The following is a 27464-nucleotide window of genomic DNA, read 5'->3' as shown; positions in this document are numbered from 1 at the left end:
GTATACCCACAGTGAGACATGGAAAAACGATATATCAGAGAGCTAATTTGAGCAGCGCGCGTTATCCGAGCTTGCTTACACATGGTGCAATGACCTTTGGGTTCTATTTCAATGCCCAGATATCTATAATAGGGTGTGTATAGTATTGTAGACCCATGTATTTTGATGCTCATTCGGACTATCTTCTTGCTGCTAAGAACCATCATCTGCGTTTATCCAGATTGTCAAGCCGTTTCGTTGGGCATAGGTCCATAGTGCCTCTGCAGAGTTTCGAAGTCCACTGATTGTATGATCCATGATGACTAAGTCGTCCGCATAGGCCAGAACCGAGCAATGGGTCTGGCCTATCTTAGGTGGACAGTTGTGGACTGCAGCTATGGCTTTAGGTATGTCGTGAACTAAAAGATTGTATAATATTGGGGCCGTCAGGCATCCTTGCCTTACGCCACGTGTTTGATCAATCTTGAGGGTCATATTACCCATGGTGTCCAGTTTCAGAGCGACTGTAGAATTACAGTGTAGTAATCTAAGATAGTATAGTATACCTTTGGGGCAGCCCAAGTTCTCAAGTTTGGTCCACAGCAGATCTCTAGGTACTAAATCGAAAGCAGCCTTGAAGTCAATGAATAGTATATATAAAGGTGGATTCCCTGGGGATCTAGCCTTATTGCGGAGCATGTCCATTACAATCAAATTATGCACTGTCGAATATCTGCCTCTAAAGCCGCATTGGAATTGGTTTAAGATCTGTTCACGATCCATCCATTTTTGAAGTTTGTGTAATAAGTATGTTGCAAACAGCTTTCCCGTGCACTCTAACATGGACAGTAGTCGATAGTTGGAGGGGTCTGTCCGGTCTCCCCTCTTATAAATAGGAACCAGGGTTGCTGTCTGCCATGATTCCGGGATACACCCGTCCTTCAGAGTCTTATCAAATAGTATTGAAAGGACCTCTGCTCAGTATTCAGGATTGTTTTTTAGTATGACATTGGTGAGGCCATTTGGCCCAGGTGCTCTCGAAGATTTCAGCTTTTTTATCATGGTAATCAGTGATTCCGCGGATACCTTGAAGGGGGGAGATGGATGATCCAGAGATGTCTTCTCTTGAGTCAGACCAGATGGGTAATGATTACGACTTCTCAGAAATTCTTCCCATTGGCCCACATCGATGGGATTATTGAGAGAACTGCTCGTATCACCTCTGGCTTGTCTCAGCAATCCCCATATAGAGCGAGAGTTACCAGTGCAGAGTATCTGGACTGTCTTTTGCCATTTAGCTAATTTGGCTGCATAACATTTCTGCCTAAGCCAAAGTCTAAAGGCGTTTTTACGTTTTTTACTTGCAATCTGGTAGCTATCCCATGTGATGGAGTTTTTCCGTAGCTTCCGGAGTTCTGCTCTTAATGCTCTTTTGGCATCTCTGATTTCAATATCAAATATGTTAGTTGGTTTGGCATCTGGGGCTAGCATGTTTATGTTGACAGTTGCATAATTTTGTGAAAATGATGTTATCCACTCTTCGATCTCGTTGCCAGATATAGTGCGGAGGGCTTCACAGTCCATAAGTGCCATGTCATTCGTGGCTTCTGTTGCTTTCCTGATGTTTTTGTCGGACCAGCGGATGCTAGTAGAGGTATGGTTCGTTCTTAGTTCACCAATAGGTCTAGGCTTGGATTGTTGTACCGCAAAATTAAATAATAACGTAAGAGAGGCATGATCACTCCAGTCATTGTTGTTGATCTTCATATCGATGGCCAATTTTGCCATAGAAGGACTTACAAAGATATAATCTAGTGTGCATCTAGATCTGGTGTTACTCCATGTAGGTTGACCTGGATAGTCACTGATGGTTCTGCCAATTAATATTTCAAAGTCCCATGCCTACAAGAAGTGTAGCCAAAGTAATCCCTCAGCGTTCTCCTCCGCATGCCACATCCTTCCACTGTTCTTCAATAAGGGATTTTTACTTTTCCCCACTGGACCCACTATATGACAGTTAAAGTCACCTGTCATTATTACTAGATTATGTTCAGCATTGATCATCCAGTTAATCAGCACATCGTGGCAAGCTTCCTGGAAAAGATCTCGACGGGTGGAATCTGGAGGGTTGTAAAGATTGATCAAAAGCATCTTGTCCACTTTATCTTTACCAGGAAGTTCTATCTCAACTACGAGTACAAACTCGTCCATATTAGAGTGGATCCTAGTAGATTTTAGTGGATGTAATATTCCAATAAGGAGACCTCCATAAGGTCTTCCCCTAGGTCCTTTTTTGGCTAATTCCGGGTGCATAGAATAGCCATTTAAAAGGGCCCGGGTGGTAAGCCACGTCTCCTGTAATCAAATGCAGGTGTGACCAACTAACGTGGATGTTGAGCCATCTGCGGATAATAAATGGTTAAATTCACGACAGTTCCATGTAACTAGGCTTTGATCTCATTGGGTAATTGACAGAGCAGGAAGAGTCTCAGCAAGCCATTTAAGAACATTTTGTACATCTGCTAACTGTATTGAATTGCCTTTAGATATCTGTGGAGCCGTAGTTTCACTCGATTTAGTACATGGCGTTTGCATTGGCCACTGTGGATCAATTATGTTAGGGTCAGCATCTACTTCAATGTCAACTTCCCGGAGATTTTCTTTGTAGTTGCGTATCAGATTAGCTGTTGCTTAAAATTTACAATGTATTGCTGATATGTTGGAATTCCTAGCTTTCAATGGTTCAATGAATTCAAAGTCTTCCGATCTCCGCACTCTCAGCTGAGGGAAGGAATGTAATCTAGTCATCGGCGCAGATCTCGGGATCCAGTCGTGGTCATTATTCTGGTAAAGGTTCTTGATAATGCAAGTTCTTCCGCCTAGTGGTGATATAGTGTTACCTTTGTCATCTTGTGGCGGCACAATTGACGGAGCAGGTGTAATATCCATTTGTGGTAAATTGGTTGGTTCAATAATTACAGCTTTCAAAGCGGAGTTCTCCTCTGGCTCATTTAGGCAATATGAGGGCTCTAAATCAACTTCAATTGCTAATTGTGATTTGTAGCTATTGTTTAGGTCTTCCTCCTCAGCCGGGATTACCGCTGTGCTCTTATCAAGAATGAGCCAACTTGTCAGTTTACCCTCCTTGCCTGCAATACATTTATTCGTTCGGGCCACTTTCCGTTTGGATTTTTTCTTATTCAATTTTGGAGTGCTACCTTTTGCAGGTCTGGATATTTCCTCATCCGGCTCTGCGGTGTCCGGTAGTATTATGGCTGCCACTTGGCGTTTTTTTCTTGCAATTGCTCTTTTGGTCATTCGCCGCTGTTTGCGTGAGAAATAAACATCCGCATTCGTTGTTGTATTTAGATCATGGTCTGTAGTTTCTGCGCTTACTGGTACTATGGGGTTCCCTTCATTTTGCACAGACTCCAAGTTACTGCTGTTTCCTGTATTTCCTGCGGGATGGGTAAGAGTAACTTCCAGTATCCTCCCGCACATCTTTAATAGAATATTCAAGGCGAATTGTAGTGATGCGATCTAGGATTGCAAGTCCCCCAAAGTAGTTTGGCTTTCCTCATGTTCTCTGCTACTATCTGGTGCCGGTGATTCCAAGTGTACATCCAAATTAGGCGACGCAGATAGTCTATCAGATGTTTCTTGTTGGGAGTGAATAGACAAATGTTGGTAGCTATTGATTTGATTCCCCTGGTTGCTACCTAGATGAGGAGTCATCGATCTCTGCATAGATGAGCACAGGTCCAGAAGTGAGTTGTTATCTATTGCACTTTCTCCTAGTGCCTCTATGGTGTTATTGATACTTTGGTTTCCTATCGCCTTTTCCGCTGGGAGCGGCGAAATTGTTATATTTGCAGTATCAGGAATCGTGAAAAAGTCAGTGATAGCCCGTTTCTCCACCGGTGCTGTTTTAGGTCCTTTGCAGCCATTCATTTTTGATAACGGGGTTCTGCTTCTTTGATTACGGAGGTTATATCTCGTCGCTGAGCACTTTTTGACTGTCAGCATTGTGAGTCTAGCGCCTCCGCTCAGATCGGTGAGCTCTCGTAGGTCTGTATAGCGAGGTTATAAGAAGAGGGGCAATATTGCAGGGAGGGCTAGTAAAACCGTAGTTTAAGTGCACCTACCCCAAAGTCCAGGCAGATCGGGTCGTGCTAATAGTAAGGGCCTGTTAACTTTTGTTTATTTTATTTTTAAGCAATAGGGCACCTACTCCTTATTCAGGTGCGCCTAGTGTCTTGCTACAGGATCTGGAATGATGTCAATAGTCTGCCTGTGACACAAATCTGGAGGTTATAGTCTGGAGCTTTGCCTTCAACTATTGGTGCCTTGTATATATTGCCAGGGTCAAAGGCATTGCCCGCAGTCTCCTGGAAAGGCTATTGAGTCACTTACAGCCCGTATGCTGAAGTGCAAAACTTAATTGCTCCTTTGTCCCTCTAATTTATGAAATCCCTAAACCTTCCTCCTTTTCCATACTTTCCAGCCCGGAAAAAGTAAATAGGAAGTGGGAGAGAGTGTATCTCGTGTGGCAATTTATTTAGGGACTATCCTGAGTCAGTGCCTATGAACCATATAGATTAAGGTTAAAGGTTCAACAGCACAACTCCTTGTCTCCCTTCAAGCATAAAAGTCGCCCCAAATAACAGGAATCAAGGGCCAGATGCCCGTAAACTAATGTAGGGAACAGCCGACTACAGATCTTACTGATCTCTTATGGAGGTGCTGCTGCTAATGGGCTAGCCTCTCTGCCCTCACGACTGCCCCACGTACCAGCACGGCGCTCATCCCTCGCCGCTCAGCCCAGTCTGTGACTACCAGGATCGGGCGAAAGGTCCTCTCAGTCCTCACGAGGTACGCAGCACCGTGGCTCCAGGGGGCTGGTGCTGGCGCGCTGGCGTTAGTGATTCGAAAAAGCGTGAGTTCGCGGGCTTGCAGGCTCGTAGCAGTTAGAGTAAGGGACCCTGCCCTCTCGTCAGTACGCGTCAAGCCGCACCACGTTCACGACAACAGAGTGAAGAGAACTGGCCGCTTCCGACACGTCAACGTTACCAATATATGTATATGTAATATATACAGGGATGTAATATATACAATATATATACATCCCTGATTACTAATTGAACCAGTCTTAGTTAAAACACCACTTATTTGCAGACAGAGGTGAGCGCTTAACCTAAGATGGCACTCCAATACGTTAGTTAAAAAGGGAGGGAAAAGGCAGAATTAGGAAAGCACACAATACCAAAACTTTTAAACGAACCACAGCAAGTCAGGAAGGCAGAGTCTACTGTAGAGCAAGTAGGTTCATAGGCCAGGCCCACTCTTGGAGAGAGCAAGGCGGAATGTGTCCAAGATCACACAGTTGAATTATACTTAAAAAGTCTTTGCAGATAGTTCAAAAAGAGTTGGATCAGTTCAGAGAAAGTTAGTTAACAGGTCCCAGGTCACCCCAGGATAGAGAGTCAAGGATTTACGGGACACCTTGAACAGTCTGTTGCAAGGGAGACCAGGCGGGACACAGTACCTGAAATGGTGAGAAAGCTCCAGCGGGAGCAGTTGTTCCTGGCAGCGGGTGCAAGTTGGTGCTTCGTCCAGGGGAAGAGAAGATCTCGACGTGGAGGAAAGCTGGAGGTCGTTGCACTGCCAGGGAAGAAACCAGCTGCAGAGTTTCCCGGTTAAAAGGTACTACCCTTTTATTCGCGGTAGTGTTGAAGCGTGGCTATCCGGCCGCCGGGGTGCTTGGCACGGGCGATTCGACCACGAGACGGTCCAGGAAGGCAAAAAGAGGGCGAACTGGTTATCCCCACCAGTTCAAAGGAAGAAGACTGTCCAAGATGAAGATCTTCTCTGTCGTTGGGAAGTGGTGAGGTGCTTCAGCAGGGCTTCACCGGTGGTGTCGTCGTTGCAGGTCGGCTCAGCTTCTCCCTCTTCGGATTCTTTGGTCCTGTGGCGACTTCTGAAGTTCCAGTCCCCAAAGCCCTGCTTTTATGCAGAAAACCCCCATTCATCAGTCCTACCTGTCACTCAAACATGCTAAGTGGTGAGCCGGGCGGCTCACCACTGGGCCAATCACACAAGAGTGCGACTTGAGTTGCTGAGGCAACTCAGTCCAGGGTGCCTAAACCCCCCTCCCACACATCCTGTAGACCCAGACATAGTGGCATTACTTTTGGTGGCTTCTGTGCAGAAGCCCGCCAAAAGTGGAACAAAGGGCTCGACTTGGGTTGGAGTTACAGAGGCGAACACAAACGCCATTTTAAAACCGAGTCCTGGCAAAAAGACCCAACCGGGGAATAAATATTAAATAAATAACCCGGCGGTATCTTTAACTTTGCACCAAAAAAAAGTGGTGCGTCAAAAATGAATGGGAAAATCCCATAGGAAATATTCCGGTGGAATATTTCGCGTGGTAACTACTGCCACCAGCCAGAAACTCGACGAGTGGGGACTGCACAGTGCCTCCTCGAAAAATAGACCCAGGGGCAATCTAATTACCCCTACCAGTACTTCCACAATATGATGGTTTGTACTGATTCTGTTCACAATTTAAGACTAGTAAAGTCAATGGTGACTTTACATGCCCTGGGAGACAGTAGTCAGTCCCAGGGTATGGAGTCTATGTTTGGGGGTCACTATGACACCCCAGTGTTACTGCACTGAGGGTGCTGTGTAACACACTTACCAAAAACACATGAAACCCTATGGAGTAAAAGACCCCATGTCGGAGGGGGGGAATAGGCACCCTAGACTGAGTTGCATTGGCAACTCAAGTCACACTCTTGTGTGATTGGCCCAGAGGTGAGCCGCCCGGCTCACCACTTAGCATATTTGATTGACAGCTAGGCTGATGAATGGGGGTTTTCTGCATAAAAGCAGGGCTTTGGGGACTGGAACTTCAGAAGTCGCCACAGGACCTAAAGAATCAGAATAGGGGAGAAGCTGAGCTATCTACAAAGACGACTCCACCGGTGGAGCCCTGCTGTACGAAACTCACCACTTTCCCGACGACAGAGAAGATCTTCTTCCAGGAGAGTCTTCTTCCCTTTGAGCTGGTGGGACCAACCAGTTCGCCTTTTTTCGCCTCCTGGATCGTCTAGTGGTCGAATCGCCCGTGCCAAGCACCCCGGCGGCCGGATAGCCACGCTTCACCACTACCGCGAATAAAAGGGTAGTACCTTTTAACCGGGAAACTCTGCGGCTGGTTTCTTCCCTGGCAGCGCAACGACCTCCAGCTTTCCTCCACTTCGAGATCTTCTCTTCCCCTGGACGAAACCCCGGCTTGCACCCGCTGCCAGGAACTGCTCCGCTGGAGCTTTCTCACCATTTCAGGTACTGTGTCCCGCCTAGTCTCCCTTGCAACAGACTGTCCAAGGTGTCCCGTAAACCCTTGACTCTCTATCCTGGGGTGACCTTGGACCCGTTAACATTACCTTTCTAACTTGATCCAACCTCTTTTTGACTTTCCTGCAAAGACTTTGAGTGCATTCTCACTGTGTGATCTTGGGCACATTCCCCCTTGCTCTCTCCAAGAGTGGGCCTGGCCTATGAACTTTTTGCTCTACATTAGACCCTGCCTTTCTTGACTTGCTGTCGTTCTTTAAAAGTGTTGGTACTGTGTGATTTTCCTATTCTGCCTTTTCTCTCCCTTCTTAAACAAATTATTGGAGTGCCATCTATGGTTACGCGCTCACCTCTGTTTTGCCAAATAAGTGGTGTCTTAACCTAGACTTGTCAAATAATTAATTAGGGAGGTGTATATATTTCTAGTGACTGTGTTTGAACTTGCTTGACATATTAGTGCCAGTGTATTTTTACAAGTGTGTTTTTAAATAAATAATTATATACTTTTATACCAAAGCTCTGGTCAGTGTTTGCTTGTGCTACTGTATTTTTAGCCCTATTGTGTATACTCTATATACTGCCTAACTCTTCTTGAGAGAAGTCTGACTGCTCAGCCACATCTACCAGGTAAATCTGGGTGGTGCAGACTGCTAACAATTGGGTTTACTGCTAACACCTGTAGTCTTAAACTTTTTGCAGTGGTCCCTAAGGGAACTGCACAGGTTTCTGCCTAACAGCATAGAACGAGGACTATGAGTTAGTCCTAGCCCAATGTACACACCCCTAAGCTGCCAAGATCGTATTGCCAAATGGCCACGTTACAATAGTAAAAACAAAGGACTTTCTTCATTCACTCCACTTCAACCAAACACAAAATAAACTGTGAAGTAAGTTCTAGTTAAATATAAATCTAAAAATAAGTAAAATACACTGCGGTGCAGGTCATTTCAACAGCTGTCCGCTAACGGAGCAGCTTACCTCTGAAGGAAAGATCAACACGTTTGCATCTTGTTTGAAAGAAATACAATAAAAATAAGGTAAAGTACTGTTGGATGTTCATGCATTCATGCATTCAGTCTTGGATTTGTTTTTTTGGAGGAGTGGAATTTTCCCCTGTGTTTTGAATCTGTGCACAGGGGGCTCTTTGCTTGGCTGCTGAGAATGGAGGGAAAAGGGTGTGGAACTGAGGTATGGGGCGTAGTGACGATGTATATTTACTACCAATGTCACATCTGGAGTCGAGGAGTGGTGCGGTTGAGGCATGCAGATGTCAAGAAGTGACACAGAGCCACACTACGCCCCTTGTAGACATTTTACAAGCAGCTGGTGCTGAGGGGATGTTCTATCGAGATTCTCTCACAGATTCACTATTACCAGTAAGTAACTTCTCCTACCGAGAGACAAGTAATTTATTCATCTAATGGATATCTCGTCCCACAGATTCTTCATCGCCCTCCCAACTTACCCCACATTCAGAAAAATGTTGAAGATGCACAAGAGATTTTCACCATGGTTTGACTTGTTTCTCCTTCAGCTGCTGAGCATTGGGGGGAAAAGGGTAGAAAAGAGGTCACAGGGGCGTGGTGTGTACTATATGTACTACGGCCACCATCTCTCCCAGAGTTGTGAAGTGCTATGTCCAAAAGGGTCGGCGTCAGGACACACTTCACCCCCTGCTGGGAAAAAGTTTTCTGATACTGGCGGCACAGTCCAGGATATATCTCAAATGAGGAGTATGTGGGTTGAGCCATCCACCAGAAAGAACATTACCCCAGGTAAGTAATTTGTTTTTTGTTGGCTTATCCAAGGCTGCAAACCATTGTACTGCAGTGGTAGCCCAATGTACCTTTTTGGTATGCGTAGGGGTTTGTGATAGATCAGAATCATGAGACTGACAAGGTGGCATTATGGTTGAACTTTTCTTTATTCAAGATCAAAAAGAGGTCTATGCGGTCCCTAAATCTCAGATTCTATAAAGAAAAAGTATAAAAGGCCAGGAAGTTATTTACAAAATAAGAAATTCCTCTGTCCATAACCCTATGCTTAACCGTGTTCTTTACCTACCACTATAAAAAAAAAAAAAAAAATATAAACAATGGTTTTGACAAAGCCCTAAGTAAAGTGAATCGTGGTTGGCTTCTGACCCTCACCTTGGTGTGTCTGTCTGAATAAGGGCTCTGAGCTCCGATGCACAGTCTCAGCCTGTAGGCCGGGTGGTTCTTCAACTGCTTCTTGCCTGTAGTATTCAATTCAGTCCAATTAATGTCTTGTCTTTCCTCTCACGTGGGACGTTTGTCCTGTGTCCCTCCAGTCCAACTGGTTTCCTCGTATTCTTTCCCTGCTAGGCCATCATTGCTTTTAACCCCACCTTGGGTTTCGGTTCTTTTCACCCCTCCTTGGGGGGGGGTCTGGTTTCAGTCATGCCGTCTTGGCCTCTAGATCTCTCACCACATCTCTTGGGCTTGGATTCCCTCACCCCTCCTTGGGGGTCTCTGGTCTCTCACCCACCCTGGAATTTGGTTTCACTCATGTCTCCCGGTTCCCTGATGCCACTGCATACCTCTGTTCCTTGGGCGATGCTCATCAGGAGAGTCTGGGAGTTCTGCAACTGCGGCACCATCTCTTCTGTTCTTTTTGGGTGTATTTGTATTTTTGCATTTATTTGCAGCGCACATAACACGCAGGTATCTAGGCACTAGTTTAATTGTGGACGGGCATGTTATTTAGGACGCGCTCGTTTTCTCTTTTTTTTTTTTCCAAGCCCGGGTCCGGGTTTCGAACCAGTGTAGCGTGACAGGCAGAGCTTTCGTTATCTGCCTGCACGTTTCGGGGGTTGAGGGGGAGGTCTGAGTGCGGGCGTCTTGGTACGCTGGTCCTCTGCCTCTCAAGCAGCGAGTGCTCGCTTCACTCCTCTGGGCCAGGTGCTTCCAGCTTCTACTCCGGCAGTGCTTTGAGCTTTCCCCGGGCTCAACTGCGGTTTGCTTCTCCACGTCTGGCGTATGTTCTTCCTGCCACACCTCCCAGGAGGAGATCCCTGCGCTACTGCTCTGTGGGCATCTCTTCAATGTGTTTCCACAGATGATTGGTTCTTTATCTTTCACTCTGTAAAGGGGTGGGCTATTCACTCGTTCCAGGTGAATACTGTGCACACGCTGGGTCAGAAACCATTCCAGCCAGTCTTACAGGAAGTTTTAAGTCGTTACACAGTTTAAGTCCCATATAGCCAACAAAGATATTGGGGTCTTGAGCATAGGGAGGATTACTGATATACCTTTTGGGGAATCTCCTGTCCTCAAAGAGGGGGTTAAGTTTAGCAGGCTCACCTCCTTAGTCCCAAAGGGGGCAAGCTCATGAATTTCCTGCATTTGTCGCAGGTACCAATATATTTATTAAGTCATTTCTTGCCTGTTTTTTATTATAGAGCTTCCATTGTTCAGTGTAACTACGGGGTAGACCTAAAATGGCCATTCTGACCACATGGGCTTTGTGGGAGCCCCATGGCAGCCCACACATTGGTTCTAACTGGTTTAGACCAGTCTAAGTCTCTGAGCTCTCCTTCTCGCTTCCTGCAGGGGTGGTCTGGGCTTAGCGGCCGAAGAAATGCCCTACTAGAATGTTCAGCTGCCTGACTCCCCTTAGTGATTGGTGGCTGGCTTTGCCCAGTGATATTCAAGAGATCCCCCTCCTACTTTCTCTGTTGATCCTGATTCTCGGAGGAAGCAGGACAGTGGTCCTGAGGGAGGATTTTCCTGCTGAATCCTACTTTTATTTTGCAATGTAGCCTTCATCTTATTATACTGGCTTGATGTAGTGGCATACGCACATCATGGTTGAGGTATTCTGCTCTGGGACGTCTAGGCACAGCTTCACGCATCCTCCTCCTGACTCTGTTGATATGTAGAGTTGGCCCTACTATTTTCAGACTGTTTTCCAGGTCCTTTACGGCTGTTTCCCGCCATTTTGCACCAAGGTCTCCTGCTCTACTGCTGGTTGCTGCCATCGCCTGGAAGGATGGTGGGAAACCACCAACGACCTCATCTGCTCATGGGCAGTGCTGGGTAGACTCCACCTCCAATGTTATCATTGTGTAACCGTTTTCTGTCGTTGTGCCACCTGACTTTTGTCCATCGAGCTTCCAGAGTTATCTTCACGTGTTCCCTAGTCTTTCCTCAGTCTTCCTCTGAACTGTTTTAACTACTGGTCGGAGGTACTGTGATGTGGAAAGGATGCTTATTGTCACTGGATCCCAGTAAACTGCAGGTAATAATGCTGGAGCAGTATTTGCCAAAGCTGCCTCCTCCAGTACTTACCTTTGGGTACTAGGGTGGTCACTTATTCAAGATACTCGCCCTCAAGTTTCGCTTTGGTCCAGGGTCGAGATTATCTTGAAGTTAATCTCTACTGCATTTCACATTGACTAAGATTGGGGTCTTCTTGCTTTACTGCATCTTCCTCTGGGGCTTCTGGTTCTAACTGTCCTCTGGATTTCTTCATTGGGGTCTTCTTCAGTCCTCCCTGGGTTTTTTTGCCATGGAATCCACAACTGTGGGGGTAAAATAGAGACCTGACTTAATTTCCCCCATACAAGCAGATGGCCCATTGACTTTCTCCCATTGACTTCTATGGAACTTTCTACTTACCCTTGATCCCTCCTAAAGTGACTTTGGGGGTACTTTTCTGCTCATTGATGTTTTTCCTGTACCCACAAGGGATATGGGGGGTTCTGTGCCAACAACTGGATTCATAGTGATTAACCATGTATTTGATATGTATTTTTAAAGTCTTTCTCTTCACTTCTCCAATTGTGAATGCATTTTTACTCTGTGGCTACTTTTGGTCAATGTGTAACTATTTCCCTTGTAGTGTATTGCACTGGTCGTTGTATCTAAATATATATCCCGATTTCCTGGATGCCTTTGGCTGTGTACAAATTGTTTCCACCATCTAGCACTATTATCAATTATAATATGTGCATTTGTATTATTCAGGTACTATGCCCTAGAGGGCCAGAATTAATGCAGAGGAATAATGGTGGCCTAAGAGGCATTTATGACTACTTTTCCTGTGTGGTGAAATGCCTGGTTACCTTTTCTTTGCACCTCTTTGTTGTGTGTGTTGTGCGCTTACCACCAGGCATGGGGCATGTACAATATACGGCAGGAGTTGGTTTGTCCTTCGGACACTGTACTGTGTTGTGCAGACACTATGGTCTTTGCACTGTTTTATTAGACTGTCTTGTTCCCTTTTTCTCGCCTTCGCCATATGTTATGTGCATGTCTGTGGTAGTGTATCCACATTAGTGTATTTGCCATACTGTGTATTATGGTATGGAGTAATTTTGTCGAATTGAAAACAAAGAATGACATTTTAACAAATGAAAATACAAAGAAAAAAATATCAAATTTCTAAAAAAGAAATATATGTGGGGCTGGGGTAAGCGGTTAACATGGGTGGGGAGGTGCTGGGGTGGGGTTTTAAACATGGGGAAAAAGGAGCCTGGGGGATGGACCCCCAAATAAGTTATTTTAAAAATGCGATTATTTTTTTTTTATGATTATTTTTTAGTTTTAGATTCGTTCAAAATGCATTCTTCATTTGTTCATTCGTTAAAATCACATGTAACCGTATTATGTGCCGCAGTGCTTATTTCAAATGATGGCGATCTATATGTGTAACATAATAAAAGTATAGCATTTTGAATACATCAGTGTGGGGTATTTTTTAGAGAAAGGTGTGTGGACTAACTGCACCTGTGTGTCAGCCTGCTACCCCTACCTGAGAGTCCTTTTTCGCTCTGTCCACAATACCTACCTTTTAAGAGGTTTTGCTTCCCTTTCCAGCAAGGTGTGTTAGGATTGTACTAAAACTGCATTAGCAGATGCCCATACATTTTGTAAGCTTTGCTTCTCCAGTTGAAACATCAATTCACCAGGCATATGTAAAGCATCTGAATTTAAGAGGTATGGAGATCTGCAACCCACTGCTATGGGTTGTGCTATGTTGCAAATAAGTTCTTATTGCAGAATGGCTGCTTTTGTCATTGTCTTGACAGACTGGCATTGCCTTGTCCAGTTTAGTGCTGACTTGTGATTAGAGGATCTTTGCATGCCCATTTCTGGATGTCAGAAATTCAGCTGTTATTGTTTTTGTTCACTGCAGGTGTGTGATGACTGCATCGTCCTGCGCAGTAACATCGGGACAGTGTATGAGCGTTGGTGGTATGAGAAGCTCATCAACATGACCTACTGCCCCAAAACAAAAGTGCTGTGTCTCTGGAGGAGGAATGGACAAGAGACGCAACTCAACAAGTTCTACACCAAGAAAGTAAGTGGTGTAGGGAAGGAATTCCTGACATAAAAATGTCATTGATGGGTGTGGGAGTGGGAGACCTGGCACTGAGATGACGTTGGTGAAGTGTGGGAATGGAGGGCCTGGCAGCATCATGTGTCCGAGAGGATTGGTTGAGGCGGTTCTGATAGCATAGGGCAGGCAAATTGTGAGGGAGTGACTACATGTGGTGGGAGGGGAGGACTCTGCAGCCATGTGCCTGAAGCTGAATGTGTGGAATATTTTGAGTCAACAGCTGAGTGTGGCCATGACAGTCCTGCCATTAGTGCATGGAATGTTATGGGCCAGTGGCTTAATGTCTTGAAGAGCGCATCAGTCACAAGCAGGTACATGGCATTACCTCAGGTCATATGGAGATGCATGTAGCTTGACAGGACAGCTGACATATAGGTGGTACTCTGGAGGAAAGCTGGCCTCTGATCGCTGGTGCCAAAGTCTGCGCCTTTGCCAGATCTCTTCGAGCTCCTACCTCACCAATAGGCAATACTGAGTGTAAACCTCATGGTACACCAAAAACAATAATTTTAACCATCGTAGGCTGAGTGCTTCCGTTTTTATATCCCAACAAAAAGAATTCTGCACGGGCTGTTTATTCTGCAAACCCTCTTGGATGCCTGTGATTCACCTGCTGTACACCCTATTGCCTCCTGTGGGAAAAGAGAATGGGGGATATGGCATCCATTTGCTGTAGAAAAATTTTGTTCCAATAACCAGACTTTTGACTATACTAAAATGTAACTCATTCTAATCTAACTCCAACTACTCTGTACAATTATGTTCAAGAATCGCAAGTGTTTGCTGAAAGCGCTCCTGAACAGATTCCAAAAGCCTCCTTTTCCCATAGCTGTGTAAGATTCCTATGATTTGATTTGTAACAGGTTTATAAAGTCCTACAACCCAGATTTTGTATAAGAGTTAACTGCCCGGACCCAAAAGGTCAAGGTAAGAACTTGCAAAGACTTGGAGCTTGGACAAGCGAAGCACAACTTGAGGACTCTAGTCTCCAACTAAGACGCTGTTGACTGTTATCAATTTGAGCAATTAAAGAGGCATTAACTTTATTGCGAGATTACGTATTTAGAACTAAACCTAGTGTGCCACTGAGACCTGGCCAAACCAAAGCATCCTCATGCCTTAAATTTAGCAAGCACTGCTACTGAAAAACCATCCTCTGTGGAAGTTTTGGTTATATACCACTAAATCTATGATGACTAGCTGGATTATGGGCTTGTCGAGTGTGGATGTTAAGGCTGAATGTCTATTTTATTTCTTTAATTAAAGCTTACTAGGCCCCATGAACTGAGAAAGGTATAATATGATGCGGAGTGGCCTTGTGCGTTTGTTGTGCACGAGGTGTATGTTTGTGAGGCTGAGCATGAGGCAATGCAACTGCCTTCCAATGTAATGTTTTGGAGCTGTACGACACCTCCGCCAACTCTCTATTCAGATGCAGTTTACAGCAGCCCCTCTTGTGCTTTTGGTTCTGCGGAGGTTCATTTTGTAGTTCACACGACTCTCCTCAGAGCAAGCATGTTAGCAGACTATGAAATTCAGGAGTTAAATGGCTTAGACCTTGAGCATGCACAGCGTGCAGCTAATGTAAACACAACATCTAGACTAAGAGAAGTGAAACTACTCATAGAGACCTGAAAACTGCAATTCTAACACCTCACTACTATAAATCATCTATCTCGAGGAGGCTTTAAAATTGTAAAGCAAAATCACCCGAAGAGGTAGTTTCGGGGGTGTAGCAGCTTTCTACAAAGACATCTTGCCCTGCAAACAAATTCATCTTTAATCCATAAGTTCAAAGACCTGCTGCACATTAAAATTCATTCTAACCAGACAACATCATTATAATCTGAGAATTGTAGGCTGCCGACCTCGGACCGTGAATTATCTTCAATGGTTTTATATCTGCCCTTTTACCAACTTGCTCTTTCTATTCAACCTCAACTATTGGCTTGGAAGCATTGATCACCCGAACACTCTTAAATTTTCTCGGTCTCATGGATGACTTTGATCTTCGTGAGCATGTGATTTGACCCACACACTCAGCTGGCCACTCATCAGATGACATATTCACCAGTGATTTTCTTTAATTAAAAATCTTACTTATACGCCCTGTCCCCTTTCCTCCATCCTTGTGGCCGTAACCGTACGGTACCGTAACCTTTGTCAGTGAAAAATTGAGCTTCCCCTTTAAATGTAGTATATCGCGCAGCGCCATGGCCTTGGGCGTGCGAACGCCTCACTGAAACTCCACCCTCAGGTGCCTCACCTCAGTTCCTTTTTCTGCATGAATGGTGTCAGACCTGGAAGCCAGCGCAGAGACTTTTTTAGCTTTTTGCTTGCTCCCAGTTTTGTTTTTGCAATCTGATTTAACTTCCCTTTGGGTGCCTCGCCTCCCCCAGCAAATGTCTGCTGCAGGAGGATTCACGAGATGTGCCTCATGCAACCGCTCTATCCTGGCCTCGGACCCCGTGCACTCAGTCTGTCTTCAGTGTTTGGGACCCGACCACCTCTGGGATGCATGTTCGCTTGCAGCACTCTCGGTCACGGGCACGGGTGTTGCTAGGTCTGGAAATGATCCGGGGCTACGCTAATGTCAGGACTGTCAGTACTCTGGGCTAGCCAGCCTTTTGGTTGTACCCCCTGAGATTTTATCTGGGGCTACATCCAAAAGACACGGGGCTATAGTCCCCTCAGAACCCCCGCCCACCCCCTAGCAACGCCTCTGGTCACGGGGCTTTGAAGACTCAGTTGTCGCGGTGGAGGGAGATCTTCCACACTTCTCATCTGCCCCACCTTAAGGACTTCATCTCCAGGACCTCTCAACAAGACAAGGTAGGCCCTCTGTTCAGCACGGCTCTGCAGCGCAGTCACTCCTTCCCTGGGGTTCCCACGGATAGGGGTTCCTCGGATTCAGGTTCTGGCAGGCATGAGGCCCCTAAGGCTACCTGCTCCCAAGCCGAGGAGCTCAGGGGCCCTACTGTGCTATCCTTGCAAGGGTGATCAATTTCGTCCTTTTCAACCCCAATGGGCAAGGGATCGTTGAATGCCACCTCCAAGAGTATGGGCACGATCCAGCATGGCTACCGGCACAGGGGCCGAGGGCGTCCAGCCTAACGGAGCTCCCTCCGAGGTCGTGAGTCAGGGCGTTATGACTGCCAGCCAGCCAGCCGAGGCCTCAGCGCCTACCAGAGTGATCTCTGAGGTCGACGCTTCTGCTTTGGGTGGAAGACCCAAGCTGTATCCTCCTGTGTTTGGGGTCTCTCATGGCTTAGGGCCTTTGTACCCTGCCTCCGAGGGCGTGGTGCAAGGCTTCAAAATGACTGAGATGCACGTGGTGGAGCATGCCAGGATGGTGGCCATCTTGGATCCAACTCATGCTTTTGCTCATTAAATGGACCAGGAGCGGAGGCCCAGCGTTGCGAGGGCTGGGCCCCTAGGGACATGGCCGCTTGCGAGGACCACTTCTTAGAGCATTTCCTCTTCCGCCTGTGTTCCCCTCGGATGAAGGGGCTCCTGAAGGATATAGTGAAGGTAATCCTGCAGGTGGTGCCTCAACGGACCCCTCCTATGGGTGGTACTCTTGTTCCTCCAGCGCTGCCGGTTCCAGTGCCGGTACCTTCCCTGTGCAGGCCCTACCGGTTGTTCAGACATAACCCCCCCCCCAAACCCCTGACCACCTCATCTACCACCAATTCCTCCCCCTCAACAGCCACTGGACCTGTCTCCAGTGCTAGACCCAGGGCCCGGACTACCACTCGGTCTATAAAAAGGATGGGGTGGGGGGGACGGCAATGACTATGGCGACGCCCACGTCGATGAACCCTCAGCATCCGTTAAGGTTTTTCAAGCCCCCCAGGAGTCGAGAGTGCTAACAGAGGTTTTGGGAATGCACACCACGATCCGGTCTCGCATCCCTCTCCAGAAGGATGTCCTGCAGGTGGCGAGAAAGTCTGGTAGAAGCCCAGGGCCAACGCCCAGATGAACAAGAAGCTGGACAGCAGATTCAGGCTGACGGACTGGGAGCCAATTTTCGTGGCCTCCCACCCATAGCCGCATTCTTAAGTGGTGGCTGTGGCCTCATTATATTCTAAACCATTGTCTTCGTCGTCTTTCTCCACGGGAGCCACCTGCATTTGTCTTTCCAAGGAGGATAAGGTCCTAGAGTCTTTGGGCAAGTGCGGTTACTACATCTCAGGACTGCATCAGCGGAAATCCAACGCAGACGCCCTCTTGGCTGCGGCTAACCAAAAGCTGTGGTGGGAGCTCTGGGAATTTCTGCCAGACCTGCCTTCGCACAAGCAGGCCTCCTTCAAGGTCGGTCTGCCAGATTCCCAGGCCGCATCGACACTGCCAGCAGTGGGCTGTGCCTTGGTGTTGAGATGAGAAGGACGGCTTGGATGCACGCCACTAAGTTTTCATCTAACGGGCAGGAGCCGATCCTGGATCTGCCCTTCGAGGGCGTGGACCTTTTTCATTTGTCAATCGATGACGAGTTAATGTTAAATATCATTTATACTGCGCACTATCCCCACCGGAGTGGTGCCCTGGTGCTCTAGCTGATCTGAAAGGTAAGTGTGTGGGGGGTTTGGGGAGGTGGGTTAGTGGGGTATAGTTGGAATAGGTGGAGCGCAAGTTGTGATGTCCTGTTGACAGCTTCAGTTCGGTTTTCACCATTCGCTGAGCTTGGGTGAGATTTAAGGCTCGATATATTCCCATTTGCTGTTGTGCAGTGTGGTTTGTTTGTTGTTGCAGTGTGGTGAAGTGTGTGGGGGATTGCTGTGCAGAGAGGTGGTTGTGTTTGTTTTGCATTTGAGAATTATATGCAAAACCTGAGGTTTAAGAGTTGGGTTCGTTTTTTTTTTCGTTTTTTTTTGTCTTAACTTGTTGGTTTGGACTGCTGTGCTCATCCTCTGTTCATGCTGTGTGCTGGGCGTTCCGGAGCGGTTTATTCGGCAAGTACTGTACATGGTGGTGGCTTACCTGTGCTATTCTCTAGTGGTTTGTAGGCATGAGATTGTGGGTGGCTCCCCCTACACCTGGGCTGCAGATGGCTAAGTTTGGTTTTTTAAATTTATTTTTGTATTTGTATCACACGCTAAACCCTGAGGCATCAAGACGCTCCTGAGTGAGCAGGTTACATAAGACTACGTGTTGCACAGGTTACACATGAATGCATAGGATTGCGTACTACTCTGGTCAAGTGTGTTGCGTGAGCAAAGGTATTGTTTTAGTGATGCTAAGAACAGTGTTCTTGAAATACTTGTCTTATGAGTTGTGTGTAGCCCCTCTTAAAAGTTTATGGTCTTACTTACCTTGATTAGCTGCTGCTCTTCTAAACTTGTAACCCTGGGTTGTGCTGCCCTTAATTAATCTGGTACTATTCTAAAATAGTTTCACCAAGTTCTTACTTACTTTGGGGGGGTTGTGTCTGTTGACAAGAAAACCTCTACTCAAACCGCCAAGTCCTTTGCCATCCTGTCAAAGCCAGGACAGAAATCCTTTCCTCAGGCTCAGGGCAGGACCGGGTTCAAACCCTGCGCCTTTTCCAGCTTCAAGGGGCTTCAGGACCGCGGTACATGGAGGCCGGACAGGTCTCCCAGAGACAACAGGAGGAAGCAGCAGAGGACTTTGCGCTGGGTTTTCCGCTCCCTCTCCTCTGCTCCCACCTCTGACAAGAAGCAGTGACGTCAGGGTCTTGGGTCGGGGGGCAGGGAGGGTTGGCTCTTTTCCAGGACTCCTGGAAGCAGGGTTTTCAACAATCCGTGGCTCCTATCCGTAGTCTCCATGGGATTCAGTCTTCCTCTTCCTTTCCCTCTACCATCCTCTTCTCCTCTTCGTCAGATCGGGTCCCCAGCTCTTTTACGGGAGGTCATTTTGCTCTTGGAGATGCAGGCGATAGAAATCGTTCCTCTTTCAGACACGGGCTCCAGGTACTATTCCAGGATTTTTGCAATACCCAAGAAAAACCAGGCTGGAATGAGGGTTGTCCTGGACTTGTCATTTCTGAATCTGTCTTTCTGTCTTTACCGCTAGAACGCTTCAAGATGATTACTCCTGCACACATAGCCAAGTCTCTGTGTGCTTGGGAACTCAATGTGTTCCCTGGACCTCAAGGATGCGTACCTGCATGTACCCATCTACCAAACGCATCAGATGTTTCTGCGGTTCATGATTCTGTTGTACCATTTTCAGGAAAAGGAGCTTCCCTTCGGCATGAACCCAGCCCCGCGTGTCTTCACGAAGTTGATGAATGCAGTGGCGGGACATTATCTATACCCTTATTTAGATGACTGGCTGGTGAGGGTGGGGCCACCTGAGGGGGTGGTGCACTCCTGCCAGAGATTGGCAGATATCCTTCAACAGATGGGGTTCTCCCTCAATCAGAAGTCGTCATAGTTGTGCCCATCCCAGAATCTGGTCTTCATAGGGGTGCCTTGGAACACGACCGTTCAGCTCAACGGGTGTTCCCCCGCTCCCGACAAGCTCAAGTCCCTCTGCAAGGTGGTGGGGCATTTTCTGACCAACTCCAGCACCTTCTGGGCCTGATGGCCTCCTGCATGCTCACTGTATAGCACGCTTGCCTCAGGATGAGGTGCTTCCAAATCCTCCTGGTGGCCAGTTAGGATCATGAGACTCGGTCTCAGTCGGACAGGATCCCAACAGCGCCTGCTGCCCGATCTTATCTGGTGGATGATAGATGGCAATGTTTCAGTGGGAGCCCCCTTCACCGGTCGGGAGAATACCCTGGTGGTGACGACGGACTCCTCCCTTTCCGGCTAGGGGACTACTCAGAATGGCTACGTGATTCATGGCGCATGGTCCAGGACGGAAGCCCTCCTGCGTATCAATTTGCTCGAGCTGCAGGCAGTGGGCCTGGCCCTCAAGGAGTTTCTGCCCCTCATCAGGGACAAATCTGTTGTGGTCAGGATGGACAACTCTACTACATTTTTTTACCTGAACAAGCAGGGTGGCACCCATTCCCCCCTCTGTCGGGAGGGGGTATCGATCTGGGAATGAGCCCTGATGGAAGGGGTTTGGATTTCGACGGTCCACCTTCCGGGGGGACAGCAATGAGGAAACGGACCAACTGAGCCGCCTGGGGTTCAACACTTACTAATGGGAGTTGCACACAGTCTCCTTGTTGCCTCTGTTCAAGCGTTAGGAGTAAACAGACCTGCACTTCTTCGCATCTCCCCAGAATGCCAAGTGCCCCCAGGCTGCCTCATGGGCAGGTCGGGGGTAGACGCCTTCCAGATCTCTTGGCACGGCTGCAGGTGTTATGTGTTCCCACCCACCCCTCTGCTCCAATGGACCCTCTGCAAATTCCGGGCTTTGGTGGGTTGCAGCCTCATCCTGGTTGCCCCCCACTGTCCTTTGGAGGCACTGGTTTATGGATCTGCTGCAGTTGTGATGCCAGGGGCCCGTCCACCTTCCAATCTGACACAGCAGGGTGGAGCACCCAGACCCAGCCAAGCTGTAGCTGGCGGCCTGGTTCCTGGCCAGCTGAGGTATCAGCACGCCCATATTTTCTAAGACAACAGACATCATGCAGCAGGCCAGGAGGGCCTTAACACGGTCCCAATATAAGAGCAAATGGACTAGGTTCTGCCATTGGGCTTGTGTCAAGGCTCTGGACCCCTTAACCTGTCCTCTGGGTGATGTACTGGCCTTTTCGACAAACCTGGCTCGTTCTGGAGTTCAGGTGGATACTTGCTGCACTTATTTGGCAGCCATTGGGGCCTACAAGAATTCCCCGGAGCATGTGTTTTCAGCAGCCAACCCAGTGGTTAAGGTCTACCTTAAGGGTTTGTCTAGGCTTTTTCCACCGGTGTATAGGCTGCATCCGATCTGGGACCTCAATGTGGTTCCTGCAGCTTTGCAGCGCAAGCCTTTCAAGCCAATGGCCTCTGTGGACATCCGCTTGGTATCACGCTTGGTTTTACTGGTGGCTCTCACCTCTGCGCAGGGTTAGTGAGCTGCAGGCGTTGTTTTTGTGCAAGCACTTCACCACGTTCACAACGACAAGGTAATCTTGTGCACTCACCCAAACCTCTTGCCCAATGTGGTCTCCATTTCATCTGAATTGAGATCTGCCTGCTGGTGTTCTTCCCGAACCCACAGTCCGAGGCAGAGAGGGCCCTGCATTCCTTTTACCTCAAGAGGGTACTCAAGTTGTATCTCCCTCGACAAAATCCTTCAGAAAGTCTGAAGCATTGTTCATGATTTTTGGGGGCTCCTCCTCCGGCTCTCAGGCTTCCAAGGCCCGTTCAGTGGTTCGGACCATTTCAGAGGCATATACGGCCATGGGCAGACCTGTTCCTGAGAAGATTCATGCCCATGCAGTCAGAGCCAAGGCCATGGCCGTTGCGTTTCAGAGACATGCTTCTTGGGATGTCATCAGCATGGCGGTTACTTGGGCCACTCCCTTGTCCTTCTGTAAGCACTAATCACTGGACACAAGCTACAGGTGCAGAGTTTGGTCAGGCGGATTTGCTTCATCCTAGATATGAGGTAAGTTATCACAGCTCCACCCTATGTTTTTGTTTGGTGGAATCACGTACAAGGATGAAGGAAAGGGGACAAGACATACGAGTAATTAGTTATTCACCATAGTGACTAGAGTACTCATGGTCCATAGTCCCCTTTCCTCCATATGTCCCACCTGCCTTCCTGCGCTAGTATTCCAAGTGCTAATATGTACTAAGAGTAGCCAAGTATCTAGGCGTACGATGTGTTCAAAGGGGACTGAGGTGAGGCACCAGAGGCCAGGGCTTCGGCGCAGCGTTCCCACGCTCGTGGTCATGCCCTGCGCACTATATTAAATTTAAAGGGGAAGCTCAATTTTTCGCTGCCAAAGGTTCCGGTACCATCCCCATGTTGGGGGACGCCCACAAGGATGGAAAAAACGAGGCTGTGGACTTGATACTCTACCAATCTTTCTTCTGTGCAGCCCACTTCAGCATTTTATTTCCATTGAATATTTCCAACTACAAGCATGATAGAATAATAATAAAAATTACGCAAAGTACCAACATTGTGCCTTAACATGTGGACTGCTTGTTCCATTTTTTTTTTTTTACATTTGCACAGAAAGTCGCAAACAAAGAAAAATATCCATCATCTTCCCTGGACACCAAAGACCTTCTGAAAATTAAAGCAGAGGTTGGGAAACTGGAACCAAATGATGAAAAACTCATTCCCAAGTTGTTCTCAACAAACACAAGGCCACCATATATCAGTCCAATAAAATATTGAAAGCGAAATAAAACTACACAGCAAACATTTCCTATTCCACATACCTCTATTTAAAAATAAGCACGCAATTCAAATAACTCTTTCCCCCAGGAACTGTGTAAACACATTAACAACTTCACAGCCAAATCACCAATATTCACTATCAACTAATCTTGCTAGCCTGAACATCCAAACGAGATTTATTTTTACACTTTTGGAGATGTCAGTGAATATCCTAACAACATTTCTGAATTCTCATTTTTATTCACTTCAGAGATGGACAAACTATTAGCCAAGCTAGAATCATTGAAGATCGCTGACCTACCTACATTTTTAAACAAATAAGGCCTTTGTTGAGTGACAGGCTGCAATCCTTCATAAACCCTTCCAGTACCTCATTTATGGGATACACTGCACCCAACTAAGTATAGACTTATTTTCCACCTACTCATTGTAGGAACACTAATTGAGTCTGTTGTAACTATCGAATAAAAGAATTGGTTAAAATGCACCCCCTCCTTTATCATCGCTAGGCTGCCCTTCGACCAGACATGGATACCAAAATTGTAGTGAGCTATATGACTTAAAATATTAGGAGGATGGTGGATTAAGGCTGTATCTGGCCTTTATTTAACTCAACCGATCAATAGCCTTCGACACAGTCTGCCGTCCCATCCTCCTGGGTTAGGGTCTCTGCCTCGGATTCACTGGCTAGGACTTACAAAGGATCAGAGCTTTCCTTGATAACAGAACTCAATCAGTCTTGGGTAACCAATTTGACCCTGTTAATGGATCTTCTGGGGAACCCCAAGACTCTGCATTTTGTCCCTTTCTTTTCAATGTGGATGTTCAGCCACTAAGGCCCTAGACTCATTCAGAATAGTGTATACACAGAACTTACTTGGATAGAGATCTCTCCACGGCTAACGTTTTGGCCAACAGTACTAGGATTTTGTCCCCTACACATACCCCAAGTGTCGAAACCTGGTAAGCACATGGAACAACAAATGACCATGCTCCAACAGCTAAAGAAACCCAAACCTGCTTTGCCCCAATACTCCAACATAAAACATTTTCTAAAGGACTGCTTCCTCCCACGGATTCCTCATCTTTGACATTTATCTTCCAGTGCAGCTGCTCTTTGGAAACTTTTCCGCCACCAGGGTGCACTGCTCAGCTCCACATTGACTCTGCCTCATGCCTCTGTATGCCCCGCACTGGACATGACGTCGGTGTGGGCGACGCACCCAGTGACCTTAGTTACTTTTTCTACTCGCTCTGCTCACTATAGGAACATCGCTCTTCTTGAATCAAAGCTCTTGTTTTGCCTCCTTATTCAATGACATACCAAACCCAGCAATTCAAGTCTGTGTCGATTGCGGGTGCCAAATGTCATCTGTCTTTACTGTCTCAGTAAATGCCAAAACATGCAGGACTGCATGTTCGATGCACCTAAGGCACTTCGAGAACGTGAGGCGAGGCTGTTCACTTTTCTCCACAAGGATAGGAGTGATTAATGAACCTATTTGAGGTCGTCGGGCACGGACCGCTGTACCAAAGAATGTTCCCCTGTCCTTAAGGACAATAAGTAGCACCGCAAAAGATCCAGAACTACAACCAATTATTCAAGGCACCATTCCTCTTTTTCTTCAAAGAAGAGGAGCTACCACTGCAGAGAAGCCCCAGTTGAACAGGCTCAGCAGGTACCTTTTCCAAGCCAATCCTCTACTCCAGAGGAATGGGAGGTCTTCAGGCAGAATATGCTTGAAATCTTCGCAAGGCCCCTGCACCAGTGTCTTTGGCCATGGTGTCTTCAGCCACCACGCCCACTGCTTCGACTTCAGCCAAACCAACGGATCCCACCTTACTCGGATAAGCCGGCAGGTCCCCTGAGAGTAAACAAGAGGAGATCCCATCCAAAGGTCGCCCTGTTCCGTTATCAACATCAGTGGTTAGAGCTAGGCAAGCCCAGTGTGGCTTGGCCTGACCAGAGTCCCATCTGTGGCTCTGGCCTGACCCTCCCCTTGGGTCAGTACTTGCGCAAAGCAGGGACCGGCCACGAGCCCCACCGTGTGCCCGTCCACACCTCTTCTTAAAAAAGATGCGCTCCTGGTGTGCTGACAGCACTTAGAGGAGCGTGTCTGCCAGACTTCCTGTCACGTCTGCCTGACTCCAGTCCCTCCCCAGTCACCCATTGATTGGCTGGGGCAGGATAGGAAGTCAGACGTTCGGGACTGTAAGTCAGGCAGACTCGCTCCTGTAAGTGCTGCCGGCATACCAGGAGCGTGGTATTTCTTTTTCTTTTTTTTTTTTTGTTGTCCCTCCGCAGCCTCTCATTGATTGATTGGCTGTAGCAGGAAAAGAGCACTTCCTTGTGGTGCTGTGAAGCAGCTGCAAATTTAAAAAAGGTAAGTGAGCCCCACTAGCTTCGTTTCTTACCCTCTGAGTACCGTTTAGCTCCCTTTGTTGCTCCAGTCTCGTTTTGTCCCAGATTTGACTGTCCATTTAGCCTCTTTTATTGCCCCTCAACACCTTTTGCCCTTTTTCTTGCCCCTTTAGCCATTTATTTTGTTCCCAGCCCCTTCTGATGCCCCAGTCTCATTTAGCCACTTTTGGTGCCCTCCAGCTCCCTTTTTTGCCCCGAGCCCACTTTAGCCTCTTTTGTTGCCCCAACACCTATAGCCCCTTTGTTTGTACATCAACTCCTTTTTTGTACATCAACCCCTTTAGCCCTTTTTGTTGCACTCCTAACCCATTTAGCCCCTTTTTCTGCTCCTGAGGCCCCTCACCCGTTTAGCATGGCCATTTCCCTGGCTTGGTTCCTGTTTGGCCCCAAGAGCAAAGCCAGACTCCCATGCTCAGCCATGGCTTGGCCCGTCCCATGAATTCCCTGGCTCTTCCAGGTCTATTAGTCCTTTGACCTCAGCACCTCCCTGCATGTGTCACCTGACGGCGCTGGAGTCGCGAGGGAATTTGCTCCCTTCCCAGACGCACATATATGTCTTGTCTGGAGGACATTGACAGATGATTGTCTTGGGGAGAAAAAGGGGACAGGATGGATTTGCAGCCGACTTTCAGGAGGCAAATGGCCTGGACACATCACCAGAGATCGACACACGCCCTGCTCCTACCCCCTGCAAGCCCAGGCGTCTCTTCAGTGCCTGATTGTTAAGGTGGTCGACACCTTGGGGTTGTCTTCCCCTTCACACCCTAAAGTGCAGTACAATCTAACAGACATTCGGGATGACGATCCAAAGGAGACACTATTGCCATTCAATCAGGCAGTAGAGGGGCAGTTCTTGAGCTATGGGCCAAACCGGCCTCAGTACTCACTGTTAACAGGAACCTGGCTAGGAAGCACAGGCAGTCCCCCTCAGACCTCATCTTCCTGTCAGCCCATGCTTCGCCAGAGAGTTTAGTTGTTCAGGCTGCTAGGGCAAACCTAAAGACCATGTCTTTCCCGTCTTTGTCTCCTGACAAGGAGATAGAGACTGGATGCAAGGGGAAAGAAGATTTTCAACTCTTGAAGCCTAGGTCTCCTTTGTCTGAAGCCCTCCTGTGCCATGGCAAAGTTCTCCTTTGGGCTATGGCTGAAACTGTAACCAAATGATGAAAAACTCATTCCCAAGTTGTTCTCAACAAACACAAGGCCACCATATATCAGTCCAATAAAATATTGAAAGCGAAATAAAACTACACAGCAAACATTTCCTATTCCACATACCTCTATTTAAAAATAAGCATGCAATTCAAATTACTCTTTCCCCCAGGAACTGTGTAAACACATTAACAGCTTCACAGCCAAATCACCAATATTCAGTATCAACTAATCTTGCTAGCCTGAACATCCAAACCAGATTTGTTTTTACACTATTGGAGAGGTCAGTGAATATCCTAACAACATTTATGAATTCTCATTTTTATTCACTTCAGAGATGGACAAACTATTAGCCAAGCTAGAATCATTGAAGATTGCTGACCTACCTACATTTTTAAACGGGATTAGGGACGGCAAGGAAGCCTTCCACCAGGTCGGATACTGTTGGCTGTGTGGTGAGAACTACGGCCACCAGCGCAGTCTTTCCTGGGTTTAGGACATCAGGTTTTGCGACAGAGGTTCTTGAAAAACCTCTGAACATGCCCTTTGATGGCATGAACCTGTTTGGAGCGAAGGATGACTACTCCTTGCAAAAATGTCAGACCTCATAAACGATTACAAAATCACTGCCACTAGCAGTCTGCAACGGCTGCCGGCAAGCGTCACAGGCAGAGGGTTTTGCACCTTCGCCTACAAGGCCCAGAGAGGAAGAGGTCTGGCCCCCTCTGGCAGACAAGGACATCGTTGACCAAAAAGGGTAGGGGTGTGCCTCGACGAGGTACCTCCACCTCTACTGTGCCCTCTGCTGCCTCTGGCACGACGCCTCTAGGAAGTTGACTTCTGTGACCATACTCCTGTGGGAGGCTGAATATCCCTGTTTGGTAAGGAATAAGGAATGCTTACCACTTTCGATGCCTGGTTTTTGCAG

At 47.3% G+C, this 27464-nt stretch overlaps 1 protein-coding gene across 42 annotated transcripts in view; it reads left to right on the top strand.

Annotated features, from left to right (window-relative positions):
- Positions 1–27464, top strand: part of MADD (MAP kinase activating death domain) — a 2081072-nt gene that overhangs the window by 1513402 nt on the left and 540206 nt on the right. For all 42 annotated transcript variants that reach the window (XM_069623145.1, XM_069623139.1, XM_069623144.1 and 39 more), the window contains one exon: positions 13501–13665. In XM_069623145.1, the coding sequence (XP_069479246.1) occupies positions 13501–13665 (165 nt within the window). The remainder of the gene's footprint in view (positions 1–13500; positions 13666–27464) is intronic.

This window comes from Ambystoma mexicanum, chromosome 11 (genome assembly GCF_040938575.1).
Source record: "Ambystoma mexicanum isolate Mex_15411 chromosome 11, UKY_AmexF1_1, whole genome shotgun sequence".
NCBI lineage: Eukaryota > Metazoa > Chordata > Amphibia > Caudata > Ambystomatidae > Ambystoma > Ambystoma mexicanum.
This window is presented reverse-complemented; position numbering and strand designations above follow the sequence as displayed.